The 25,532-nt window shown below is 38.9% G+C and overlaps 1 protein-coding gene across 8 annotated transcripts in view; it reads right to left on the reverse strand.

Moving 5' to 3' along the window:
- The window catches only part of ACYP2 (acylphosphatase 2), a 178,467-nt gene that overhangs the window by 56,214 nt on the left and 96,721 nt on the right, over positions 1-25,532 (reverse strand). The window contains exon 6 of one of the 8 annotated variants that reach the window (XM_070379577.1): positions 13,206-13,227. The exons of the other annotated variants lie outside the window; for them this stretch is intronic. Coding sequence (XP_070235678.1) covers positions 13,221-13,227 — 7 coding nt within the window. The 3' untranslated portion in view covers positions 13,206-13,220. Of the gene's footprint in view, positions 1-13,205; positions 13,228-25,532 lie in introns of those variants that run through there. 8 annotated transcript variants of the gene reach the window in all.

The raw sequence follows: 25,532 nt of genomic DNA on the forward strand, positions 1-25,532 counted from the left end.
GTGTACCACTGGCATATTTTTCTTTCCTTATTTGCATGTTGGTAAAATAAAAGCATGTCAGTATAAAAAAAATAAACTAAAAAGAAAATAGCAAGGGTGGAAAAATACACAGAAAAATCAGAATGCATGAACACTACTCTTGGAAGAGTAGCTTGGTACAAATACTTTAGAAAATTGATTGGCAGCATCTATGCACACCCTCTGATCCAGCTCTGGGAACATACCCAACAGAAATACATACATATATATTCACAAAGACATGCATGGAAGTGTTTATAACAGCACAGTTCTAATAGAGGGAACTGCCCCCAGAATCCATCAACAGCAGAAAAAGTAAGTTTTAAAATAGTCACATGATGGAATGCTATGAGAAAATTTTAAAACTTTGCTTATATGAAATATTACAAAGGGATCTCACAAACATGAGCTTGGATGAAAGAAGCTAGATATAAGACTGCATGGATGCCAAGTTGCTTCAGTCATGGCCAAATCTGTGTGACCGTATGGACTGCAGCCCACCAAGCTCCTCTGTCCATGGGATTCTCCAGACAAGAATACTGGAGTGGGTTGCCATGCCCTCTTCCAGGGGATCTTCCCAACCCAGGGATTGAACCCGGGTCTCTTATATCTACCTGCATTGGCAGGTAGATTGTTTACCACTAGATTTCTTTACTTAAGCCATCTGGAAAGCCCCAGACACAGGAGTACATGCTGTACAATTCCATTTATATATGAATTTTAAAAACAGATAAAACAAATCTATGGTGGTAGAAGTTGAAATAGTGATTCTACAAAGAACAGTGAAGAGTCTGAGATTTTATTCTGCTTACAAACTATTATTTTAGTCTGCCTAGTTAATGGATGCTGAGTCACAGACAAAGAACCTTGCAACTCAAAAGTCTATGTCAATAGACTTCTTGACCCCTACTTCCTAATTATGCAATGTGAAGAAAGCCAGGTGACACCTGCACACATACTGGGCGGCATTACAGAAGAGGAACCTGAGTTTAGGTCACCACAGTCTTTCATAATGGGGAGTGAACATGCCTACCCTTTGCACTGAAGGGACACATCTTTAATTCATTAAACAGTATGAAAGTGTTAGTCACTCAGTCATATCCAACTCTTTGTGGTCCCGTTGGACTGTAGCCCACCAGGCTCCTCTGTCCATGCAATTCTACAGCCAATCCTTTCTCCAGGGGATCTTCCTGACCCAGGGATCGAACCCGGATTTCCCACATTGCAGGCAGATTCTTTCCCATCTGAGCCACCAGGGAAGTCCCATCAAGCAGTATAATAAAAGACAATAGTAAGAGATACAACTTTTCTATATTTTCAAGACTTAAGCAAAACTGCCCTTTCCTGTAGAGAAAAACATTCTCTGTTGTCTTTCAAGGCTATCTAAATAAGCTTGAAGAGATACTCTGAACAAAGGCAGGCAGTATCTCTGCTCACAAGATAGGCAGAAATATCAGAGACCCATGATCACTGTCTCCCCAACAGCTGCAGAGGATGGAAGGGCTGGTATCCCAATGACTGGAAGGGAGTGTGATGGTAGATTCTGAAGGGCTGGAGATGTCTGTCTTGATCTGGATGCTACATACATGGGTATATTCAATTTTCAGTGCTTCTTTGAGTTGTGCACTTGTGAAACATATTTTTCTATATGCATATTAATAAAATAAGCCTACTTAAGAAAAACAAAAATTGAAAAGAAACCCAAAGTAAGCAAAGAAAAAAAAAAAACCCATCATTTTTCTGGAACTTTAATGTGAGAAGATGATTGGCCAATTTAAAAGTATGTTTCAGATTTTGGGGGGGTAGGCTTTATAGCCTATAGTCCATGTATTAGATTTCTAATAAGATCATTTTCTACACCACAAATGGTTAAAATCCATTTCCTGGGAGTAAATTTTTTATCTTGGTATGCGACATCAACCTTTAGTATTTATATTGCTCCTGCTCATTTTGTCAACTGACTTTTATCAGAGTTGAGTTGTAAACAGTTGATTAATCATGACTTGTGATAGTTCATTTTCAAAGCTTGGTTCTTCCAGCTAAATAAATGATAAAATTCACATATTACTTAACTCTGTTGTTCAGCAAAGATGATGCTATTTCTGAGACTTGGCCCCTTCATATACTTGCTTCTTAAAATGGTCTGTATCAGTTTCATATCCTTTCTTCTAAGCCCTCCCTTTATTTGAGATATAAATATTTCACTGAGTTAAAAACAGAGTTTCAAACTATACCTTTGGCACATGCCATAGAAGACAGCAATATTAATAGCAACAAAATCTTCTGCAAAACTAAAGAAAGCATTTAGTTTGGATTATTTGAACAAAATCTTTCCATTTCTGTATATTACAAGATATATTGGGACAATAAGGATACTTCAGAGCTTAAAATGGCAGATTTTTTAACATGAAGGATATAAAAACATGTAATAATATATAAGATCAACTAACTGCCTTTGGAACATGAGGTAGATTTAATTAGACTTTTTACAAACTATCAATTCATATCACACATTTTAATTTTAAATGGCATCCACATGGATGGCTCGCCCTGAATTTTCCAATGGCAAAATTTTCTCTTTGCTATTGGTAGCTGGAAGCAAAAGAGACATAGGATTCAATTTCAGAATCCTAAAATTCAAGTTTAGTCTGTCTTACCAAAATAGATGAGTATGGAAGAGGCGGTGGGTCGGATTTTTCAGTTTGGCATTAAACTAGGGTCTAGAGTGTTAAACGAATAGTGCACTGAGTTGTAAGTCGGACACCTGGTATCTGGGTTCTAAAGGGCTCAGCCATAAACTAGTGCTGTGCTAAGTGCCAGTGCTAAGTCACTTCAGCCATGTCCTCTGTCCATGGGGACTCTCCAGGCAAGAATATTGGAATGGGCTGCTATGTCCTCCTCCAGCTGAGCTTCCTGACCCAGGGATTGAACCCGGGTCCCCTGCATTGGTAGGCGGGTTCTTTACCACTAAGCCACTTGGGAAGCCCCCAAACTAGGCAAACCAATTAATTCTGAAGACACAGTTTTCCTCATCTTTTCAATAAGTTTGAAATGTCTTTTCTTCTAAATCTGGATTTACTTACCCTTAAATATAAGCCTTCCCCAAGGTTCTGTAGCCTCCCCAGCTTACTTTATCTCTGCTCTCCCTAGGTGACCTTAGCCACTTCCAGAGCTTCTGCCATCACCTCTGAGAAAAGGACTCAAATTGGAATCTCCAACCCTCAGTCCAAGACCAGGGTCTGACCTGTCCATTTGCACAGTGTTTCCAGAATTGCTCTCTTCCTTTCTCTGTTTTTACTTCAACATCTCTTGTCTATATTATTAGAAATCTCCAGGCTTCCCTTCTTGAATCTGATCTTTGTCTTCCCATCATTCACACTACTGACAAAGTGATCTAATCCCTTTTGCACAAATATCTTTGCACCACTGTGGAGGAGACATGGGTTCGATCCCTAATCTGTAAGATCCCACATACCACTGAGTGAGTAAGCCCATGCGCCACAGTGATTGCGCCTGTGCTCTAAAGCCTGGGAACCACAACCCAAGTGCCACAACTCCTGAGTCTGCGTGCCCTAGAACCTGTGTCCACCACCAGAGAAGCAACTGCAGTAAGGCCATGGACTGCATGCAACTAGAGAGCTGCCTGTGCTCGTGGCAACTAGAGAAAAGCCCACGCAGCAACGCAGACCCAGCACAGTCAGAAATAAAGTTACAAGACAAAAACACCACTGCCTACAGAAGACAGTCTTAACACCTTATAATTGCATTCAAGGGCAGTTCCAGTCAAGCCCCTGCCCAACACTCTTGCCAGAGTCCACTCACATCGGAGTCTGTGCTGTTCCTCAAGCAGCCCATACGCAGTCCTGCCTCTGTGCCTTTGCTCATGATGTTCCCATCGTGGATTCTCTTCCTCACTTTCTTATGTTTGGAAATCCGACCATTCCTTCTGAATTCAATTCAAATGCCATCTCCCCTAAATAGCCTCTGAAACCTCCTACTTCCCATAGAATTTATTTCATACAAGTTTATATCTGTTAGTTCTTTATATCTGTTAGTTCTTTATATGTGTTAGCAGTTTATATGCCCTTTTTCTCAATTTTAAGGGGCAAGATCATGTTTAGCTATTTTTTTTTGTGATGAGTAATACATGGTCCCTGTCCTCAAGTAGCCTACAGTATTGCATAGAAGACAATGTACAGCATAAAATACTAAAATAAGGGCAACCATAGGGTTCCACAGGACTGTGCAAGAGCACTATTTCCCACACCAAAAGGTTAGGAGTACTAAGGAAGGCATATATTATATGAAGGTGGCTTTTAAGTGCCTTCCTAGATATCATATGGTAAGCTTCTTCACAGTGTGGAATTTATTTTTTCATCTATATATCCTTAAGGATACATATGTTTAGGAAAAATTACGCAGTCCAAAATTACTTAATGATTGTGTAAGCAAAAAATGCCTGAGTCCTTTTTAGCTCTAATGTGTAGAGTATGAATCATATTAATCTTTTGTACTAGTTTATTCCACTGAGTGGACAATGAGAAAAAATTAATTGGCTACTGAAAACCTAATTTTAAAAAGGTAATAACATAATTTTAGGCTTGATGTTTTAGGTTAAGTGTTAATTTCCATACCTGTCCATATAATTCCCAAGAAACAAGAGCCAGGGCAGATTTCAGTCAAATCCTCACAAGTGTCTTAGTTCTAAATCTCAGAAAGGAGGTTATGTTGATAACTGAGCTGTTCTGCAATTATAGATCAATTGAGTCAAAATTGTTATATTAGTTCCATGACCTGTAATTTCATGTAATTTAAAGAAAAACAGCAGGCTTTATTATAGCCCTTCAGTCCAGTTCATTTCAGTCACTCAGTTGTGTCCAACTATTTGCGACCCCATGGACTGCAGCATGCCAGGCTTCCCTGTCCATCACCAACTCCCAGAGCTTGCTCAAACTCATGTCTATCAAGTCGGTAATGCCATCCAACCATCTCATCCTCTGTCATCCCCTTCTCCTCCCGCCTTCAATCTTTCCCAGCACCAGGGTCTTTTCCCGTGAGTCAGTTCTTTACATCAGGTGGCCAAAGTATTGAAGTTTCAGCTTCAGCATCAGCCCTTCCAATGAATATTCAGGACTGATTTCCTTTAGGATGGACTGGTTAGATCTCCTTGCAGTCCAAGGGACTCTCAAGAGTCTTCTCCAACACCACAGTTCAAAAGCATCAATTATTTGGTGCTCAGCTTTCTTTATAGTCCAACTCTCACATCCATACATGACTACTGGAAAAACCATAGCTTTGATTAGATGGACCTTTGTAGGCAAAGTAATGTCCCTGCTTTTTAATATGCTGTCTAGGTTGGTCATAGCTTTTCTTCCAAGGAGCAAACGTCTTTTAATTTATTGGCTGCAGTCACCATCTGCAGTGATTTTGGAGCCCCAAAATATAAAGTCTTTCACTGTTTCCATTGTTCCCCATCTATTTGCCATGAAGTGATGGAACTGGATGCCATGATCTTAGTTTTCTGAATGTTGAGTTTTAAGCCAACTTTTTCACTTTCTTCTTTCACTTTCATCAAGAGACTCTAGTTCTTCTTCACTTTCTGCCATAAGGGTGGTGTCATCTGCATATCTGAGGTTACTGATATTCCTCCCAGCAATCTTGATTCCAGCTTGTGCTTCATCCAGCCCAGCATTTCTCATGATGTACTTTGCATATAAGTTAAATAAGCAGGGTGACAATTTACAGCCTTGATGTACTCCTTTCCCGATTTGGAACCAGTCTGTTGGTCCATGTCCATTATGTTTTTCCATAATGCCCATGTCCATTATAGCCCTTAACAACAGGCTATACTAATAACAGTTCTCATTCATTAAGGGCTACATTATAGTTTCACTTTCCTAAGCACTTCATGTACATTATTCTCTTAATCCTTATAACACTCTACAAGGCATTCCTGATTCCATTTTGCAGATTAGGAAAATGGGACTCATTTAAAGCCAGGATTCAAACCCAAGTCTGACTCCAGAATCCAGTAACTATACACAGGTAGAAATGCTACTAATATCTTTTTTACAGTAGAAAATAATTTGCCAAATGGATACGATTTTTCCCACTTGTATACAAATTTTCTTAGCATATAAAATGTTTACTAATTTTGATGTTTATTAATGAAAGTTATGACACATCAAAATCAGAAGTACAATACTTCTGATTGTTTTTTCCTTTAAGGATTGTAAACATGTTATGACCTAATTTCCTCAGCAATATGAATACCACCTACAAATGAATATAAGACACAGTGGCATTTTTTGACATATCTGTTGGTTCACATCTCTTTGCTAAAGCCACTGTCACAGCTGAAGCATATTTTCAGGTGTTCAAGTGGCTCCAACAAGCTTTTAGCCTTAATTCCAGGAGTAACCAGAAGTATTTGGAAGACAACACACTTTGTCCAAGAAGACCAAATAGCAGAGGTCTTCTGAGTAGGGAAGGGATTATGTCACTGTCTAAAAATCCTTAATAAACTTGGCTCCTTGGCAATGGCGAAGAATGCAGAGCCAAAGCACATATGAGATCCCAACAATATGATGGAAATAAAGGGATAAACAGGAAAATCTCAAGCAAAATGTACAACAGAGGAGAAAAATATTTATAAAAATTTTTCAGTGTTAATTTTGTGTAGCCAAAAGAACACTGGTGTGAGACCAAAGATAAAATGATTTTTAGTTCCAGCTTGTTTTCTAGTCTAATTTTGTGACTTCTGGAGGAAGTGATTAAAATTTATTACTATGATTCAGTTTATTACTCATGATAGGATTGAGGTAGACTAAAAAGTCTTCAGTTTCCTTTTAGAACTTTGATCTTATCACGCTAGGGAGACTGCAAATACACACCCCTCAATGGCACCCCACCCGTACTCTTGCCTGGAAAATCCCATGGATGGAGGAGCCTGGTGGACTGCAGTCCATGGGGTCGCTAAGAGCCGGACACGACTGAGAGACTTCACTTTCACGTTTCACTTTCATGCATTGAAGAAGGAAATGGCAACCCACTCCAGTGTTCTTGCCTGGAGAATCTCAGGGACGGGGGAGCCTGGTGGGCTGTTGTCTATGGGGTCGCATAGAGTCGGACACGACTGAAGTGACTTAGCAGCAGCAGCAGCAAGGCTTTATTATTTAGGGATAGGTTTAAACTTAATAAAGAAATTAGATGGACACTTTCTTATCTTGATAAAATATACCCTGGTCTTAAAGTGATCCATCATGACTACTGGGGCAACAGTAGAAGCATTCCCACTAAAGTCAGGAACAAAGAAGGATGTTCGCTTGTCACCACAATTATTTAACAGACCATATTGTTAATAAGAGAGAGAAACTAAAAGTATAGAAACTCAGAAAAGGAAATAAAATTTATCACAATTTGTGATCATTATGGAAAATCTGACGTAGTCAACTGGAAAAGTACTATAAACAAGGAAATTTAGTTAAGGTAGCATGATACAAAATTACTATATATAGATATCAATACATTTCAGATGAACAAACATAGTGAGTTTAAAAGTGAAATGGGGAAAGACTCCATTTGCAATAGCAACAGTAAAAGATGAAATATCTAAGGAAAAAAATGTAAGAAATATGTAAGATTTACGAATACAATTTTCAAGCATTCCTGGAGGAGACAAAGAGAACAGCATACCAAGTTTTTAGATAGGATGTTTCAACCTCATAAAGTTATCCTTCCTAAACTAATTTAGAAATTTATTGTCATTACACTATGAAGGCCAAAAATTGAGAAAGGAGTGAGGGACAGACAAGCATATTTCAAAATACAGTTTTAAAAAATGGCAAGGAAAGGCCCCAAATAAATAGAAATGAGGGGTTTACACATTTTAATGTAAAGCTACATACAAGAGTAAACAAGTGAATGAATAGGATGGAACAAGAAGTTTAGAAACAGACCCCCGTGCATGCGGAACATGGTGTATGATAAATACGGCGTCTGAAATCAGGGCAGAAAAGAAAACAGCTCAAAAACTGTCTTCAGACAGCTGGAGAGTCATCTGTAATAAAATTAAGCTGGATTCATGTCTCATGCTACACAACCAGGTAAATTCCCAAAGAGCAAAGACTTAAATCTTAAAAATATAAAATCCTAAAAATACTATAAGAACAAAGGAGACCTTCTTTATTAACTTGGAGTGGGGAGATCTTTCTATTATGTAAAATCTGGAGGCATAAAGGGAAAATATTGATAAAATTAAATTGAAAAAGTAAAAAGTTTTTAATCTACACGGTAAGGATAAAATCCATAAGAAAGTCAAAAGAAAAATCACAAACTAGAAATGCATAAATTCATAACAAGCAGATTTGTAGAATGGTGAGAAAGGATGTATACGAAAGGGCTGCAAATTACTGATTCAGAGATTTGCCAAAGAAGGAAGTTAACTTCAGATTATGCAGTTGGCCATCCGTATCCATCAGTTCTACATCCAAAGATTCAACCAACTGCAGACTGAAATATATATTTAATTCCAGGAAGTTCCAAAAGCAAAACCTGAATTTGCCATGTGCCAGCAACAATTTACATAGCATTTGCATTGTATTAGGTATTGCAGGTAATGTAGAGATGATCTAAAATATTCAGGAGATTGTGCATAGATTATATGCAAACACTACACCATTTTATATAAGTGCCTTGAGCATCCTCAGATTTTGGGATCCACAGGGAGCCAATCCCACTTGAATACTGAGAGCTGAATGTATACTTTACCTAAAGCACCAAGTATACGTCAGATACAATCCTATTTCCCATATTAGTGGAAGAAACCAATAATCACACCACCCCTGGGGTAAAATGAGTAGCAAGCTTGCAACTGTCTCAAGGACATCAGTGATGGGCCGGGTCACCTCAGGATTACTAATTCTGTAAACGTATTCTACTTATCAAAACCTGGTGGTTCCATCCTGTTTGGTACTATGCTGTAATTGCTGCAGACTGCAATGACTGCCCTGCGAAAGTCACTTCTGCAGTAGTATGTGTGCATTTGCACAGATTAACTCAAATGTTATGAATATGGCCAACCAGCCATTATGTTCACCAAGCGTGCAATGTCGTCATGGTGCCTGCACTTCTGTTGGGCCTGTTAAAAATACACAGGTAGCTTCTCTCATATACTATTAGCTCATCTGAAATAGCTTCATACTTCTAACAGCAATACATTCGATGAATAAATCGGTACTATATGATTTATCTCTTGAACAGAAATTTTATTTGATCATTCAGGAGAATATAACTACTTCCACTCCTGAGGTAAGTCTCTATCTCATAGAAGAAAAAATGTAAAACCGCAGAACTTTTTGCAGTATCTTCCCCCGTGTGACTTCATGTAGAAACAACACAATAATATCAGAGGTTTCAATTAAAGAAATTTGAGGGAAATCCCAGGGTTGTTGCACCTGGAATCTTTTCAGTTAATTTTTTTCAAGCTAGGCCTACCTCTTGAGCACCTGAGAACACATTTCAAATACGTTTTACTAATAGAAGGTTTCTTAGGTTCAATATCACATTTAAAGCAGCTGGAAATTTTAGAACAGTCCAAGTATATACTTGGCTATTTCCATGGAAATTTGGACGAGGGTCAGCTGGCATATGTCATAAATGGTTTCCCATGATATGCCAAAATTACAGATTAATTCAATTTATAATAACTGAATTGACTTAATTAAAAATCTTTCATTGGAAGGTGTTTGCTCAGAGGAGGCAGAGTGCTCCACTTTGGGACTCCTTGCTCCAAGGGTGAAAAGAATATAATCCATGGGCCATGTCTATGGCCACTTGTTCTCCAGCTAGCCAAAGGCAAAGAAAAGAACAAAAATAAAGTGAAGTTTTTACCAAGAAAAACAAAAAGTTGTGAAACCTCTTTACTTCAATAAGAATCAAACTCATCCCTTCGGCCTGAATGTTTTCTTTCCAGAATTATTAAAATAAATTGCTAGATCTGGATTCCATGGCAAAGGTAAAAGAGATCTCATTTCGCAGCTTAAGCCGTTGAAGTCAGAAAAACACAGTCAAGGTCAGGCTGTTAGGTAATAAATCCCTAGGTCTAGCCCTCAGGCTTTCTGACTCCTATCTCATTGTGTCCCTCAATCCTTTTGTGGAAGGGCTGCTCGTTTCACAGAGATGCTCATCTTAATTGCAACCATTGTGAGACTTCCCTGGTGGTCCAGAGGTTAAAACTCCAAGCTCCCACTGCAGGGGGCACAGGTTTAATCCCTGGTCAGGGAACTAAGATCTCACATGCCATGTAGCACAACCAAACAATGAGAAAAGACTGCATGAATTTGCATGTTCTCTGGAGAAACCCAATGCTCCATAACAACTATAAATTGCACCCTTATAAGCCTCAGTCTTGGGAATTTTTACTTGTTACGGTATTGATGAGGGAGGGAATGCTGAAATGACATTCCCTTATTGCTGAGGTCCACTAAAAATGGGAAAACTAAAAGTTAGAGAATGAGAAAAGTATTTATGTCTTTAAGTGTGCTATAGGAGCTCTGATTAGAGACAACTTTTTCAAGTTCTTAGAAAAAGAAACATCTCAACAGTGGACAAGGGAGTGATTTCTCCAGGCTACAAAAGTTATGAAGTGTTACTTTTTGGGAAAAGGCAATTTTCTTGTATGAGTCTCTGTTTGCCACATCTTGGTATGCATGCAGGTTGACTGCTGAATGAGGTGTGTTTTCCACCATAAATTAATAAACTGATCATCTACTTTTTCACTCTTAGTTCAAGGATTGTGGCTTCATTCCTCATGTAAAATTTAGCTTATAAAAATACACTACTGAGATATGGTGACACACTCCCTACCCGCCACACTTCTGTGGGTGTGCTCAATCCTACCCACCTTCATTACAATAACCCCAGACCCCTCTCAACCATCCTTGGGGTCACTCGGGTAGGAATACAATTTTATCTTCATTCTGAGAAGAAATTCCCACCTCTAATGACAGAACTCTCAGCCCCTGGGCTACTGGGGTTACACTTTCTTCTGGGGAATGCTCGTCATTTTTAATTGGTGAGTAAATGTACAATTTTTTACATAAATGCTTTAAATTTGGGACTTATTTTTAAGGTACATAGTTCTCACAGATCAGATCAGATCAGTCGCTCAGTTGTGTCCAACTCTTATAAGTTCATATGTAAACATATGACTATTTAGAAATATTTCCCAGTTTCTTCTTCCCTCTTCCACCATGAAAACAGCTTTTTGGCTTTCTGGTGAGCCATGACTAAGCTCCTCTATTTAGAGCTTGTCTGCCATCCCACCTTCTTAGGTCACCATGGGTGGTAAAGTAAGAATCATATTAAATTTTAGCTCAGCTGTGATAATGCTGTGTCCCTTTCTAACCCTGGTGGCTTAGACAACCCCCTGGGGTTTCTTAGTCATTATGAGCTCAGTGCTTCTAACAGGGACAGATGGCACAGCCCCAAACACTCCTACTTCAGCTTACAATCCTACTTCAGAGGTGAGGAATGAGAGGAGCAGTCAGGTGCTGGATGCTTTCCTCCTCAACTTTGCCACGAAGCATTTATTCACCTCATTATTCTAGACTAGAAAATACATGGGCAGTAGGGGAAGTTCTGAGTTGATAACTGTCGGTTCCATTTCTGTGTTGAAACTGACTGAAAGCACAAGCCAGAGGCCATGCTTGCTCTCTTTATAGGCAGCGAATGTGAGAGTGTGGCTTCTTTTCTTTCAGGCAGGATCCCCTTGAGACATTCCTGGAAGAGCAGCATAGGCCGTGAACATCAGGAAGACATGCTGATCTCAGGCTAGAAAAATACTGGAGGTGCCAGTGAGGCAAAAATATTACTATTAGAGGAGTCAGTTCTCCAGCCAAGGAGCTTTGACCTACACTATGATTCTAAGTAGCTATAATGACAGCATATGGTGTATAGGTCTAGGCATGGTAAGTAGATTTGTGATTTATTTAGGGAAATAAATTTACAAAAGATAAGTAGAAGATCAGAGTTAGGTTTTTGGCCTATAAAAAATGATGTGTTCACGTGAGTCCCTAAATAGCTACATAATAAACAGATACCTCGACAAACCACAAATGAAGTAGTAGCCCAGGCATTACCCAGGTGCTGGCCAATTTAGCCTTTGTACTTACAAGCATTCACAATATTTTGCAAAAATAATTAAGTTTTTTATGTGCATTTGCTGTAATTTCACTCTAAGACAAATACTCGAAGAGTTTTGAATGTACCTATTCATTAATTCACTGGAAAATAATGCATATTATTTGGTAGGTGCTATGAACACTCCCGGAGAAGGCAATGACAACCCACTCCAGTGTTCTTGTCTGGAGAATCCCAGGGATGGGGGAGCCTGGTGGGCTGCCGTCTATGGGGTCGCAGAGTCAGAACGACTGAAGCGACTTAGCAGCAGCAGCATGAACACTTCCAAAATTTGTACATTGAAGCCCTAACTTCACTGTGATGGCATCTGGACATGGGGCCTCTGCGAGATAATTAGGTTGTATGATATCAAGAGCTGGGTCCCTAATGGTGGGATTAGTGCCCTTACAGGAAAAGGAAGAGACACCAGAGCTTGCTCTCTCTGCCACATGAGAACACAGTAAGAAGGCAGCCACCTGCAAGCCAATCCTCACCAGACCATGACCATGCTGGCACCCAGATCTTAGATTTCTAGCCTCCAGAACTTAGAGAAAATAAGTCTCTGTTGTTTAAGCCACCTAGTCTATGATATTTTATTATGACAGTCCAAGCTGCCTAATGCAGTAGGTTTAATTTTCTTTCATTAAAAGCCTTTAAAAATTTATGGAACATACGTCTAAACTAAATGATGAGACACCAACTAATTTAAACTAATTAAAGCAATATTTCCAAACATGCTTATGTTCCATTTTGCTCTTTTAAGTGAGAATCACAGGAAGAAATGTGATCAATGACACTATCTTCACACACAAAAGAACAAAATATGTTAGAATACTTGCTTAGTTTATTTCTCCTTGTCTGCTTTCTTCACTATCATGAGAGAACTCGATCTTCTTATATTCATCATCCATTAGTCATTCATTTGTCCCATAGTTGTTTATTGAGCATTTAACTCTACTTCAGATACTATTCCAAGGATTGCAATATAGCTGGGAACAAAAAAGTCTCCTCTCTCATGGAGTTTATTTTCTAATGAAAGGAGACAGAAAATAAACAAATACATGTTAAATATATACTGTGTCATATTTAATAAGTACTGTGAATAAGCTGAAACCAGGTAAAGGATTAGAGCACAATGTGGGTAGAAGAGGAGGAATCTAGTAATAATTTTGAAAACATGATCAGGGAAAGCCTCTCTGAGAAAACCACATTTTACCAGAGACCTGACTCAGGCAAAGGAATGAATCTCAGAGGGAAACATCAATAACCTCAGATATGCAGATGACACCACCCTTACGGCAGAAACTGAAGAAGAACTAAAGAGCCTCTTGAGGAAAGTGAGAGAAGAGTGAAAAATCTGGCTTATAAGTTCAACATTCAGAAAACTAAGATCATGGCATCTGGTCCTATCACTTCATGGCAAATAGATGGGGAAACAATGGAAACAGAGGCAGACTTTATTTTTTGGGTCTCCAGAATCACTGCAGATGGCGACTGCAGCCATGAAATTAAAAGACGCTTACTCCTTGGAAGAAAAGTTATGAACCTAGGCAGCATATTAAAAAGCAGAGACATTAGTTTGCCAACAAAGGTCCGTCTAGTCAAGGCTATGGTTTTTCCAGTAGTTATGTATGGATGTGACAATTGGACTATAAAGAATGCTGAATGCCGAAGAATTGATGCTTTTGAACTGTGGTGTTGGAGAAGACTCTTGCGAGTCCCTTGGACTGCAAGGAGATCCAACCAGTCCATCCTAAAGGAAATCAGTCCTGAATATTCATTGGAAGGACTGATGCTGAAGCTGAAGCTCCAAGACTTTGGTCACTTGATGCAAAGAGCTGACTCATTTGAAAAGACCCTGATGCTGGGAAAGACTGAGGGCAGGAGGAGAAGGGGATGACAGAGGATGAGATAGTTGGATGGTATCGCCCACTGAATGGACATGACTTTGAGTAACCTCCGGGGTCTGGTGATGGACAGGGAGGCCTGGTGTGCTGCAGTCCTTGGGGTCACAGAGTTGGACATGACTGAGGGACTGAACTGAATAACTAGATCTAGGAAATCTTAACCTTTGGAAAGAATATACAGTTGTATAGTTTTTAGGGCTGTTATAAAATATGGAGGTAGTCGGATAAACACTACTTGCTTTTTATTTTTTTCCTCCATGAAATAAAAGACAGGACTAGCAAATGAGAACTATTTAAATAAATGATTTTCCAAACTGAATATTCACTGTGTCTTCTAAGGATACAAATCTAGAGCTCCTCAAATTACAGATATCCTCCAATAGTTATTATAAACATCAGAAACAAGTAATATGAATAATTAAACAATTTCGTATTCAATTATTCTTCCTAATAATCTTCCAAATGGCTTAGCAAAATCTACAATCAACAAATTACATAACATACTATGGTTTTTAAAAAATAATAAATAAGAGTAACAACTTTGATTATGCCATAAGACATATGTGAAAGGATTCTATTGAATTTTTCAATTATGGTATGAAAATTCATCTCCCTGTTCCACAGTCCTTGAGTATTTCAATGTCATTGCTATATGACCTCCCACCATCTCCCACAGAAGCAGGGGCTGCTGTAGTGGAGAAATAATATTAGTAAAATTAGCCTCTTGCCAGGAACTCTAACCCAGTTGGGTTAATTTGTAATGGCCTACCTGGCTCCCTGCCCCTGCTTCTTTCCGTCTGAGCCGAATCTATTAAATTAACCTGACTCCAAGTTATGCATCTGACTCCAGGGCCAACTCCAGCCCTCAGCAGGGGAGATAACATAAGAAAACCTCTGTCAAGATCTTCCTGCCTCTGCCCTGAATTACTGTTTCTCTGATTTTTACTCCAGTGCACCATGACTGGGTCCTTGTCTTGGATCCCAGTTTCCTGTGGCTGGGTTTCTCACTGCGAAGTCTTAATCTCTTGGTTACAGGTCCCTAATACTTAGTGGGAGACTCCCATACCAAAGTCCTTTGGGATGAACTTTTTTTTAGGATTACCTTGATATTTAAGGTATTTGTGCCACTTCCTAAAGAATCTAGAACTTCGCCTCTGTTGGGGCCATATTCCACCAATCTGCACCAAACCCTCCCCATTAACACTTACGGATGGTCTAGACTTTCAGATTCATGGGAGGCAGTATGGCATTCTGGTTAACGACATGGTTTCTGCAATCAGGTTCCCTGGATCTAAAAGCTAGCAGAGCTGTGAATGACCTTAAATAAGACTCTTAATCTCTTTATACCTTGATTTCTTCATCTCCACAATAGGGATAAAGACAACATCTGCCTTGCAAATGGATATCTAACCAATAGATAATATATATTACTGTATCTAATAAACATTGAGCACTCTTTAAATATTGTTGTTGTTTAGTCATTAAGTCATATCTGACTCTTTGCTACCCCAAGGACTGCAGCCCTCCAGGCTCCTCTGTTCATGGGATTTCCCAGACAAGAATACTGGAGTGGGTTGTCATTTCCTTCTTCAGGGAATTTTCCCGACCCAGGTATCAAAGCTAGATCTCCTGTATTACAGGCAGATTCTTTACCGCTGAACCACTTGGGCAACACTCTTTAAATGTTAGCTTGTTGCCATTATTATGGTTCTTATCTACCCATTTATAGAATTATAGTCTGTATTATTATTTTACTCCCTGTTTAATGCTGAAGATCTGCCTGATCCTATATGTCTAATATTTTCTGATCTATTCTGTACTTTATGTAAATTCCTCCTTCCTAATTTATAGCAAATTTGGAAAACTCAGCAGTGGCCACAGGACTGGAAAAGGTCAGTTTTCATTCCAATCCCAAAGAAAGGCAATGACAAGGAATGACCACACAATTGCACTCATCTCACACGCTAGTAAAGTAATGCTCAAAATTCTTCAAGCCAGGCTTCAGCAATATGTGAACCGTGAACTTCCAGATGTTCAAGCTGGTTTTAGAAGAGGCAGAGGAACCAGAGATCAAATTGCCAACCTGCGCTGGATCATTGAATAAGCAAGAGAGTTCCAAAAAAACATCTATTTATGCTTTATTGACTATGCCAAAGCCTTTGACTGTGTGGATCACAATAAACTGTGGAAAATTCTGAAAGACAGGGGAATACCAGACCACCTGACCTGCCTCTTGAGAAATCTGTATGCAGGTCAGGAAGCAACAGTTAGAACTGGACATGGAACAGCAGACTGGTTCCAGATAGGAAAAGGAGTATGTCAAGGCTGTATATTGTCACCCTGCTTATTTAACTTATATGCAGAGTACATCATGAGAAACACTGGGCTGGAAGAAACACAAGCTGGAATCAAGATTGCCGGGAGAAATATCAATAACCTCAGATATGCAGATGACACCACCCTTATGGCAGAAAGTGAAGAGGAACTAAAAAGCCTCTTGATGAAGCTCAACATTCAGAAAACGAAGATCATGGCATCTGGTCCCATCACTTCATGGGAAATAGATGGGGAAACAGTGGAAACAGTGTCAGACTTTATTTTGGGGGGCTCCAAAACCACTGCAGATGGTGACTGCAGCCATGAAATTAAAAGACGCTTACTCCTTGGAAGGAAAGTTATGACCAACCTAGATAGCATATTGAAAAGCAGAGACATTACTTTGCCAACAAAGGTCCATCTAGTCAAGGCTATGGTTTTTCCAGTGGTCATGTATGGATGTGAGAGTTGGACTGTGAAGAAGGCTGAGCACCAAAGAATTGATGCTTTTGAACTGTGGTCCCTTGTCTGCAAGGAGATCCAACCAGTCTGTTCTAAAGGAGATCAGTCCTGGGTGTTCTTCGGAAGCACTGATGCTGAGGCTGAAACTTCAATACTTTGGCCACCTGACGCAAAGAGCTGACTCATTGCCAAAGACCCTGATGCTGGGAGGGATTGGAGGCAGGAGGAGAAGGGGACGACAGAGGATGAGATGGCTGGATGGCATCACCAACTTGGTGCACATGAGTTTGGGTGAACTCCAGGAGTTGGTGATGGACAGGGAGGCCTGGCGTGCTGTGATTCATGGGGTTGCAAAGAGTCGGACACGACTGAGCAACTGAACTGGGCTGGATTTATAGTAAATGTGATCTCTTTCCCTAAAGAAAGTAATAAGGCACTGAAATTCATTACTTCCATCTATCTTCCTTTCCTTTAAAAGAGGAAGGGGCTGTTCTATTGTTCAACCAGTCTGAGTCTGTCCATATTTCTCTTTATCTATGAGATTCTACTTTCATAGCCACTCTGGCTTATCTTGAAGAGCAGCTGGGTTTAGCTTTCTGAGAAGATGATTTGGAAGTTTTGCAAAAATCAAACCATAATGGTGGCAGCTTTGAGTACTGGCCTGTTTCATTCGTATAAGGCCACTTAGATCCTCAGTCCTGGAGATTTTTAGCTCTGAGCTCAGAGGTGGAATCTGAAAACAATCATGTGTGGAACTCTGCACCTCACTTCATAGTCCCAAATATTTGTGGAATTTTTATAAAATATGAAAAAGAATAAGGATTAAATGATACAACATCCATTTACACAATTCTGTTCTTATTCTACGCAATGTTGGTACCAGTATTCATGCACATAACAATACCTTAGGTTAACAAAGTCATAAAATATCACTATTCCAGATATTTTAAAACTGTATCATAAAGAGTGTTACATGTGTGACAGTTTCAGAAGCAGGGGAGCCAGAATAAGTGTGCATATGCTATAAGTCAAGTAAGAGAAATAAGAGATAGAAAAAAGGATTTACTCCAAACTCCTAAAGAAGAATCAAACAAAAACCCCAGTCCCTAAACATCTAGTACTAAGCTAAACTGCCCCAGATTAGGGGGTTGAGGAGGAGATTGTTACTCATTCTTTGAAAAACAGATACTCTAAACACACATAAGTATTAAGGCTGGATTTAAAACTGAATGTATCCTAATACTAAGTCCAATCTGAAACTGTGAAGCATTCAACTTCCAACTCAGTCCTTATTCAGTATTTGTACCTAATGGCTTGCAGATAGATCTTCACATATATGTGCCTTCACCAAAATAACAGGCTCTTACCCAATTTCATAGACATGGGCAGTTTATCATTCTTCCAGCGAAATGTATTGATAAAAATTCTCAATCAGTGTAGAAAAATTGTATTGCATTTCCTTAAGCATCAAAATGAGTGTGCTACAAAGAGTTAGCCGGGGTAGTAGGAATGCTGCATACTTTTCAATGGTCATTTCTGAAACTCTAATGTCGGAGTAATTTTTATCCTGTGCTCTCATAGTTACTGATCAGTGTTGATTCATTATAAGGGAGTGGCAGGGCTTAGAGGAGGGAAGTGGCCTCTGCCAAATCGAAACCTGGGGCAGGAACACAGAATTGTAAAAGACTCTGTGTTCTAACCCAGGGCTGAACTCTGTCACCTCCTTCAGTATTTACTTCTCCTCTCTGTGGTTTCACTTAGGGATCGATTACTCAAACTCATCTTGTGACCTGCAGCCCATGAATTACCCCGCTGTTACTTTTCAGGAGGAGATCACAGAAAGTACATTCACAGCTGTTTAAAATTAACACTTCTTCCTTATCAGAAACGGCCCCACTCTTTTCCTGACATCAACACATTATTGAAAATTCTGTACTGTAATTCTTTGTCTTTCCTGACTCTGCCCTTTATTACTGCCTACAGCCAGTAATAACAACAGATTGTCTGTCAGAGGAAACTGTGGCCTCACCGAGGCACATAAAAATTCCAGGCGCTCAACATCTTTAAATGATGGGTCCAGACTTAGCTAGGAGAATCCGTTTTTACTCACTTGTATATTAAAATATTTTTGGTTTTGATTATTGAATGTGCAGTTGGCTGCCATCTCCCAAAGCATCCAGGACATCATGTGAATTTACAGTAATGCTGAGTACATGGGTCGCACTGGACTGACTGGGGTTTCTGCATAAATACAAACAACTGAGACCAGTGTGTTTAGACAAGACTTCATTTTCTCACAAACTTTCCTGTATTTTCTCTAAATATTTAAGTTAAAGTAGGCACCAAAGTGGCACTCTACTGGAATAAAACATTAATTAGATACAGTGGAGAACTTAATTCAACACCAGCTTCCCCACCCTCCCCTTCCCAGCCTCCAGATTTTCTGCAGTGAGTTTTTAAGCTGAGGTTAGCTTCCCTGTATTACTTGGCATCTTCTGGAGTATGCTCCCCCTCATTGTGCTAGCCTCTGAAAATGTTCTATTGTATTATCTGTCTAAGAAAGAAATAAGTAGGGAAAAATCCTTAAAGCATTCCAGAGCCAAAAATGATTACCACTAATTGGGAGGAATCTATATCACTGGATCCTCACTCATACGAATAATGGAGTATCCACTTGTTTCCTTTAAAAACTGTCAAAGATAAAGATCACTAGCAATTTAACTTTTGAATACAAAATATGAAATTAAAATGATGCCGGAAGACTTGGTGTCCTGTAACAAGAATACAAACAAGCAAAAGAGTAGTACCTCATGGTGAGGACAATGTCCCTGAAACCTAAAAAGAGCATTTAAGAAACCTGAAAGGGGATAACCCTATACAAAAGCAGTGGTCCTGTCACTCCCCGTCTATTAAAGGAAAAAAGGTGTTACTACAAGATGTTGTTTGTGACCGTTTAAACACCCGTACACTTTTTCTTTTCTGTGTGATTTAAACAGTTAAACATATAAATAATGGAAATATCTAGAAACAAATAATGAAAACATGATGACCCGAACCTATGAGATGCAGCAAGAGCATATTTCTAAGAGGAAAGTTTATAGCAACACAATCCTACCTCAAGAAACAAGAAAAATCTCAAATAAGCAACCTAATCTTGCAGATAAAGTAACCAGAGAAAGAACCACAAGCAAAACCCAAAGTTACTGTAAGGAAAGAAATTATAAAGGTCAGAGCAAAAATAAATGAAATAGAGACTAAAAATAAATTTTAAAAAAATCAATGAAGCTAATTGCTGCTTCTTTGAAAAGATAAACAAAAGTGATGAACCTTTAGCCAGTCTCATCAAGAAAAAAAAAAAAAAACGGAGAGGACTCAAATCAGTAAAATTAGAAATGAAAAAGAAGTTACAACTGACACCACAGAAATACAAAGGATCATAAGAGACTACTACAAGCAACTATATGCCAATAAAATGGACAACCTATTAGAAATGGACAAATTGTTAAAAAGTATAAATTTCTTGAACGAGGAAGAAATAGAAAATATGAACATATCAATCTCAAGTAATGAAATCAAAATGGTGATTTAAAATCTTCCAACATTATTAATGATTAATAATGGAAAGAGCATGCAAGATGGAGTCACAAGAACTAGCTTCTTCACTGCTCCAGTCACACTCTGCCCATCCTTCTCCTGGCCCAGCCAGAGAGGCAGAGCTGTGTTGTCCACAGAGGGACTGCAAAGTTTTGGAAGGCAAAGGACTTTATCTTGTCATACTGTGTGTCCCTAATAACTAACATGGTGCCCAGCACATGGTAAATACTCAAATATTACCTGAAATGATAGGGAATGATTTCACAAAGGCAGTAAAGAAGCCCTGTCAAGGCTGGGCCTCCGGCTGGTAGTCCCCTTCCTGGCCATCTTTCAACCACTGAGGATTTGAGGACTATCCCTTTTCAAACACACTGCAGGAATACATTCAAGAGCAACCTTCTTTCTCCTCCTCCATCCTGCCAACACTTTTGCCTCACAAACATAATCACTAATGTCTATAGGTTCTTTACAAATCACTTTCACATGCAGTGTTTTATCTAACCCTTACAACAACATTCTGAGTTAAGTAAGGGCTTCCCTGGTAGCTCAGCGGTAAAGAATCCACCTGCAATGCAGGAGACTCGAGTTCTATCCCTGCATCAGGAAGACCCCCTGGAGAAGAAAATGGCAACCTGCTCCAGTATTCTTGCCTGGGAAATCCCATGGACAGAGGAGCCTGGCGGGCTACAGTCCATGGGTTGCAAAGAGTCAGACACAACTTAGCTACTAAATCACCACCACCAAGGCAGACATAGTCCCCAACTAACACATAAGGAATGAAAGGTTTAGGAAGATTAAAGAGTTTGGTCAAGGTCACATAATGATAAAATGCTCTTTTTTGCAACCTCAGTATTAAGACTAGACTAACAGTAACAGACGGAGAAGGCAATGGCACCCCACTCCAGTACTCTAGCCTGGAAAATCCCATGGATGGAGGAGCCTGGTGGGCTGCAGTCCATGGGGTCGCTGAGGGTCAGACATAACTGAGCGACTTCACTTTCACTTTTCACTTTCATGCATTGGAGAAGGAAATGGCAACCCACTCCACTGTTCTTGCCTGGAGAATCCCAGGGACGGGGGAGCCTGGTGGGCTGCCGTCTATGGGGTCCCACAGAGTCGGACACGACTGAAGCGACTTAGCAGCAGCAGCAGCAACAGTAACAGAACTTAACCCCAGTGTTCGTATGTGGACTCCTGAGACATCCCACTTCCAAAGGCCTCACATTTGGGGTCTGCCCCATCTTTCACTGACTTTCCCTTACAACTGCTTAGATGTTAGAAACACATTCTAATGCAATGCTTTGCTTAATAAAGAAAATAATATTTGCTAAATAAAAAACAGCGCCACTATAACGGAATATAAGGAAACACGAGTTCCTCAAAACACCACTAAGGCAGTATCTTCAGTAAGGTTTGACTTAAAGGAACAAATGCCTACCAAATTACTAGGGAAACTGCTTCCTAAATAAAAGATGAACCAATTAAAATTACATTAGAAATGAGTGAGAATTAAAGTTGTTTTGGTCAGTGGGTTTTCAGCTTTCTCCCCTTTAAAATAATTCCGACAGGAATTAAAACTTTAGTGGCACATTGTGTAAGACAAGACAGTCTGGGCTGGATAGAAGCCGAAAGCAGTTCTTCAACCATTTCTAACATAGGGTTGTACAACCAAGTGCTTCAGACTATTTAAATTTATACCAGCATCTATATTCTGGGCTCATAAACAAACCAAGCTCTCAAACTCCTGAAATTCGCTCTGAATAGCTAATAGGAAAAGTGGTCTGGAAAAAAATCACAGAAAAAGCTTACATCCAGATTTATTCTGTAATTTTTGTAAATCACATTTTTGGAAAGAGGTAGGAAGTAAGTAAAATTCTAAAGATAGCCTGTTTCTTAGTTATGTAAAGTATTTTATTCCTAATCTGAGAAAAATAGCTCTTTCTTGTATTAGATGTTTTCAGTTCTCACCATTTAAGGTTAGTTGAACAAAATTGTTGATGTTGAAATGTCAATGAAATTCAAGTTAAAACAGAGCTAAATGAGGGCTGTCAGACTAATTCCAAATTTTGTTTTTCCAAGAGAAGCTCATCATTTTTGCTTTTAATGAGATAGAGACAAGGAAGGCACACACTAACACTCTAGCTTGGGGGAGAGATGTGACCCCCAGAGTTGTCAGGTACCTGGAGTACCATGGTTTCAAAGGAAAGGGAAACCTATTCTACAAAATAGATGGAGAAGAATCTGGGGGCAGGGGGATGGGGAGGGGAGGCAGGGCATTACAATTAAGGGGCAAGGCTAAGAGGGAAAGGACATCAAATGCTTAGTGAAGGCATGTGCTGTAGAAGCTGGAAAGGATGGCTTTACACCCAGATTGACATGGCAAATGGAGGTGGCCTCCAGACAAATACAGAAGGGGGATCATATGAGTATAAGACATGGGAATTAGATATCGTAGGGAGAGTTTCAGGCTTCCAAAAGCTATAAAACCACTTGGGTCTAAGCTAATTATAGAGAAAAGACTGAGGCAATTTCCAGGTGATATCTGATATAATACAGCAACTGATTATTAGGAATTGCATATCAATACATATTAGGTATATCAGTTTGTAAATGCTATCTTTTCTTGCACTTCTACTCTTCCAAACATTAAGAACCCAGTGATGATAATCATATCATCTCTCAAGTCAGACAGACAAGTCAAATCCTAGCTCCACCCTTTCCTAGCTGTGAGACTTGATCTAGTCACTTAACTTTTCTGAGCCTCAGATCAACAAAAAATAGGACATTACAAAATAAAGACTTACAAGAGACAAGAAAGGACATCACATAATGATTAAGGATCAATCCAAGAAGAAGATGTGACAGTTGTAAATATTTATGCACCCAACATAGGAGCCCCTCAACACACCAGGCAAATGCTAACAGCTATAAAAGGGGAAATTGACAGTAACCATAACAGTGAGGGACTTTAACACTTCACTTACACCAATGGACAGAAAACTAATAAGGAAACAAAAGCCTTAAATGAAACATTGGACCAGATAGACTGAATTGATATTTATAGGACATTCCATCCAAAAGCAGCAGAATACACTTTCTTCTCAAGAGCACACGGAACCTTCTCCAGGACAGATCACATCTTTGGGTCACAAATAAAGCCTCAGTAAATTTCAGAAAATGGAAATTGTTTTCTGATCACAATTCTATGAGATTATAAATCAATTATAGCAAATAAAAAAAGAAGTCAGTTACAAGAAAAAAAAACCTGTAAAAAACACAAACACATGGAAGCCAAACAGTAACGCTACTAAATAAGCAATGGATCGCCGAGGAAACAAAAAAATATCTAGAAACAAATAACAACAAAAACATGATGAACTAGAACCTGTGGGATGCAGCAAGAGCACTTCTAAGAGGAAAGTTTATAGCAACACAATCCTACCTCAAGAAACAAGAAAATCTCAAATAAGCAACCTAATCTTGCATATAAAGTAACTAGAGAAAGAACAACAAGCAAAACCCAAAATTAGTGTAAGGAAAGAAATTATAAATGTCAGAGCAGAAATAAATGAAATAGAGACTAAAAAACCAATTTAAAAAAAGATCAATGAAACTAACTGCTGCTTCTTTGAAAAGATACATAAAATTGATGAATCTTTAGCCAGTCTCATCAAGGGAAAAAAAAAATTGGAGAGGACTCAAATCAGTAAAATTAGAAATGAAAAAGAAGTTACAACTGACACCACAGAAATACAAAGGATCATAAGAGACTACTACAAGCAACTATATGCCAATAAAATGGACAACCTAGAAGAAATGGACAAATTCTGAGAAAAGTACAAACTTCCAAGACTGAACCAGGAAGAAATAGAAAATACGAACATATCAATCTCAAGTAATGAAATCCAAATGGTGATTAAAAATATTCCAACAAAAGTCCAGAAACAGAGAGCTTCACAGGTGAATCCTATCAAACACTTAGAGAACAGCTAATACTTATCCCTTCTACAACTCTTCAAAAATCATTGCAGAGGGAAGAATACTCCCAAGCTCATTCTACAAGGCCACCATCACCCTGATACCAAAACCAGACAAAGATACCACAAAAAAAGAAAATTACAGGCCAATGTCACTAATGAACATAGACACAAAAGTCCTTAATAAAGTATTAGAAAACAGAACCCAATGACACATTAAAAGGATCAAACACTATAATAAGGGATTCATCCCAGAGATGCAAGGATTCCTCAGTATAAGCAAATCAATCAATGTAACACACCATATCAACAAGTTGAATAAAAACCATATGATCATCTCAATAGCTGCAGAAAAGCTTTTGACAAAATCCAACACCTATTTATGATTAAAACTCTCCAGAAAGTGAGCATAGAGGGAAGCTACCTCACGTAATAAAGGCCATATACAACAAAACCAGAGCGAACACTGTGAAAAATGAAAACATTTCCTCTAAGATCAGGAAGAAGACAAGGATGCTCACTCTCACCACTATTATTCAATACAGTTTTGGAAGTCCTAGTCACTGCAATCAGAGAAGGAAAAGAAAAGGAATCCAAGTTGGAAAAGAAGAAGTAAAATGTCACTGTTTGCAGATGACGTAATATAATGCATAGAAAATTCTAAAGATGCTACCAGAAAACTACTAGAGCTAATCAATGAATTTGGTAAAGTTGCAGGATACAAAATTAGGTATAGAAATCTCTTGCATTCATAACACTAACAACAAAATATCAGAAAGAGAAATTAAAGAAACAATCCCATTTACCTCTGCAACAAAAAGAATAAAACACCCAGGAATAAACCTACCTAAGGAGGCAAAAGACTTGTACTCAGAAAACTATATAATACTGATGAAAAAAATCAAAGACCACACAGATGGAGAAATATACCATGTTCTTGTATTGGAAGAATAAATATTGTGAAAATGATTATATTATCCCAAAGCAATCTTTACCAATGGCATTTTTAGATTTGAGCAAAAAATTTTACAATTTGTATGGAAACACAAAAGACTCCAAATAGCCAAAGCAATCTTGA

Source organism: Bos mutus, chromosome 11 (genome assembly GCF_027580195.1).
Source record: "Bos mutus isolate GX-2022 chromosome 11, NWIPB_WYAK_1.1, whole genome shotgun sequence".
Taxonomy (NCBI): domain Eukaryota; kingdom Metazoa; phylum Chordata; class Mammalia; order Artiodactyla; family Bovidae; genus Bos; species Bos mutus.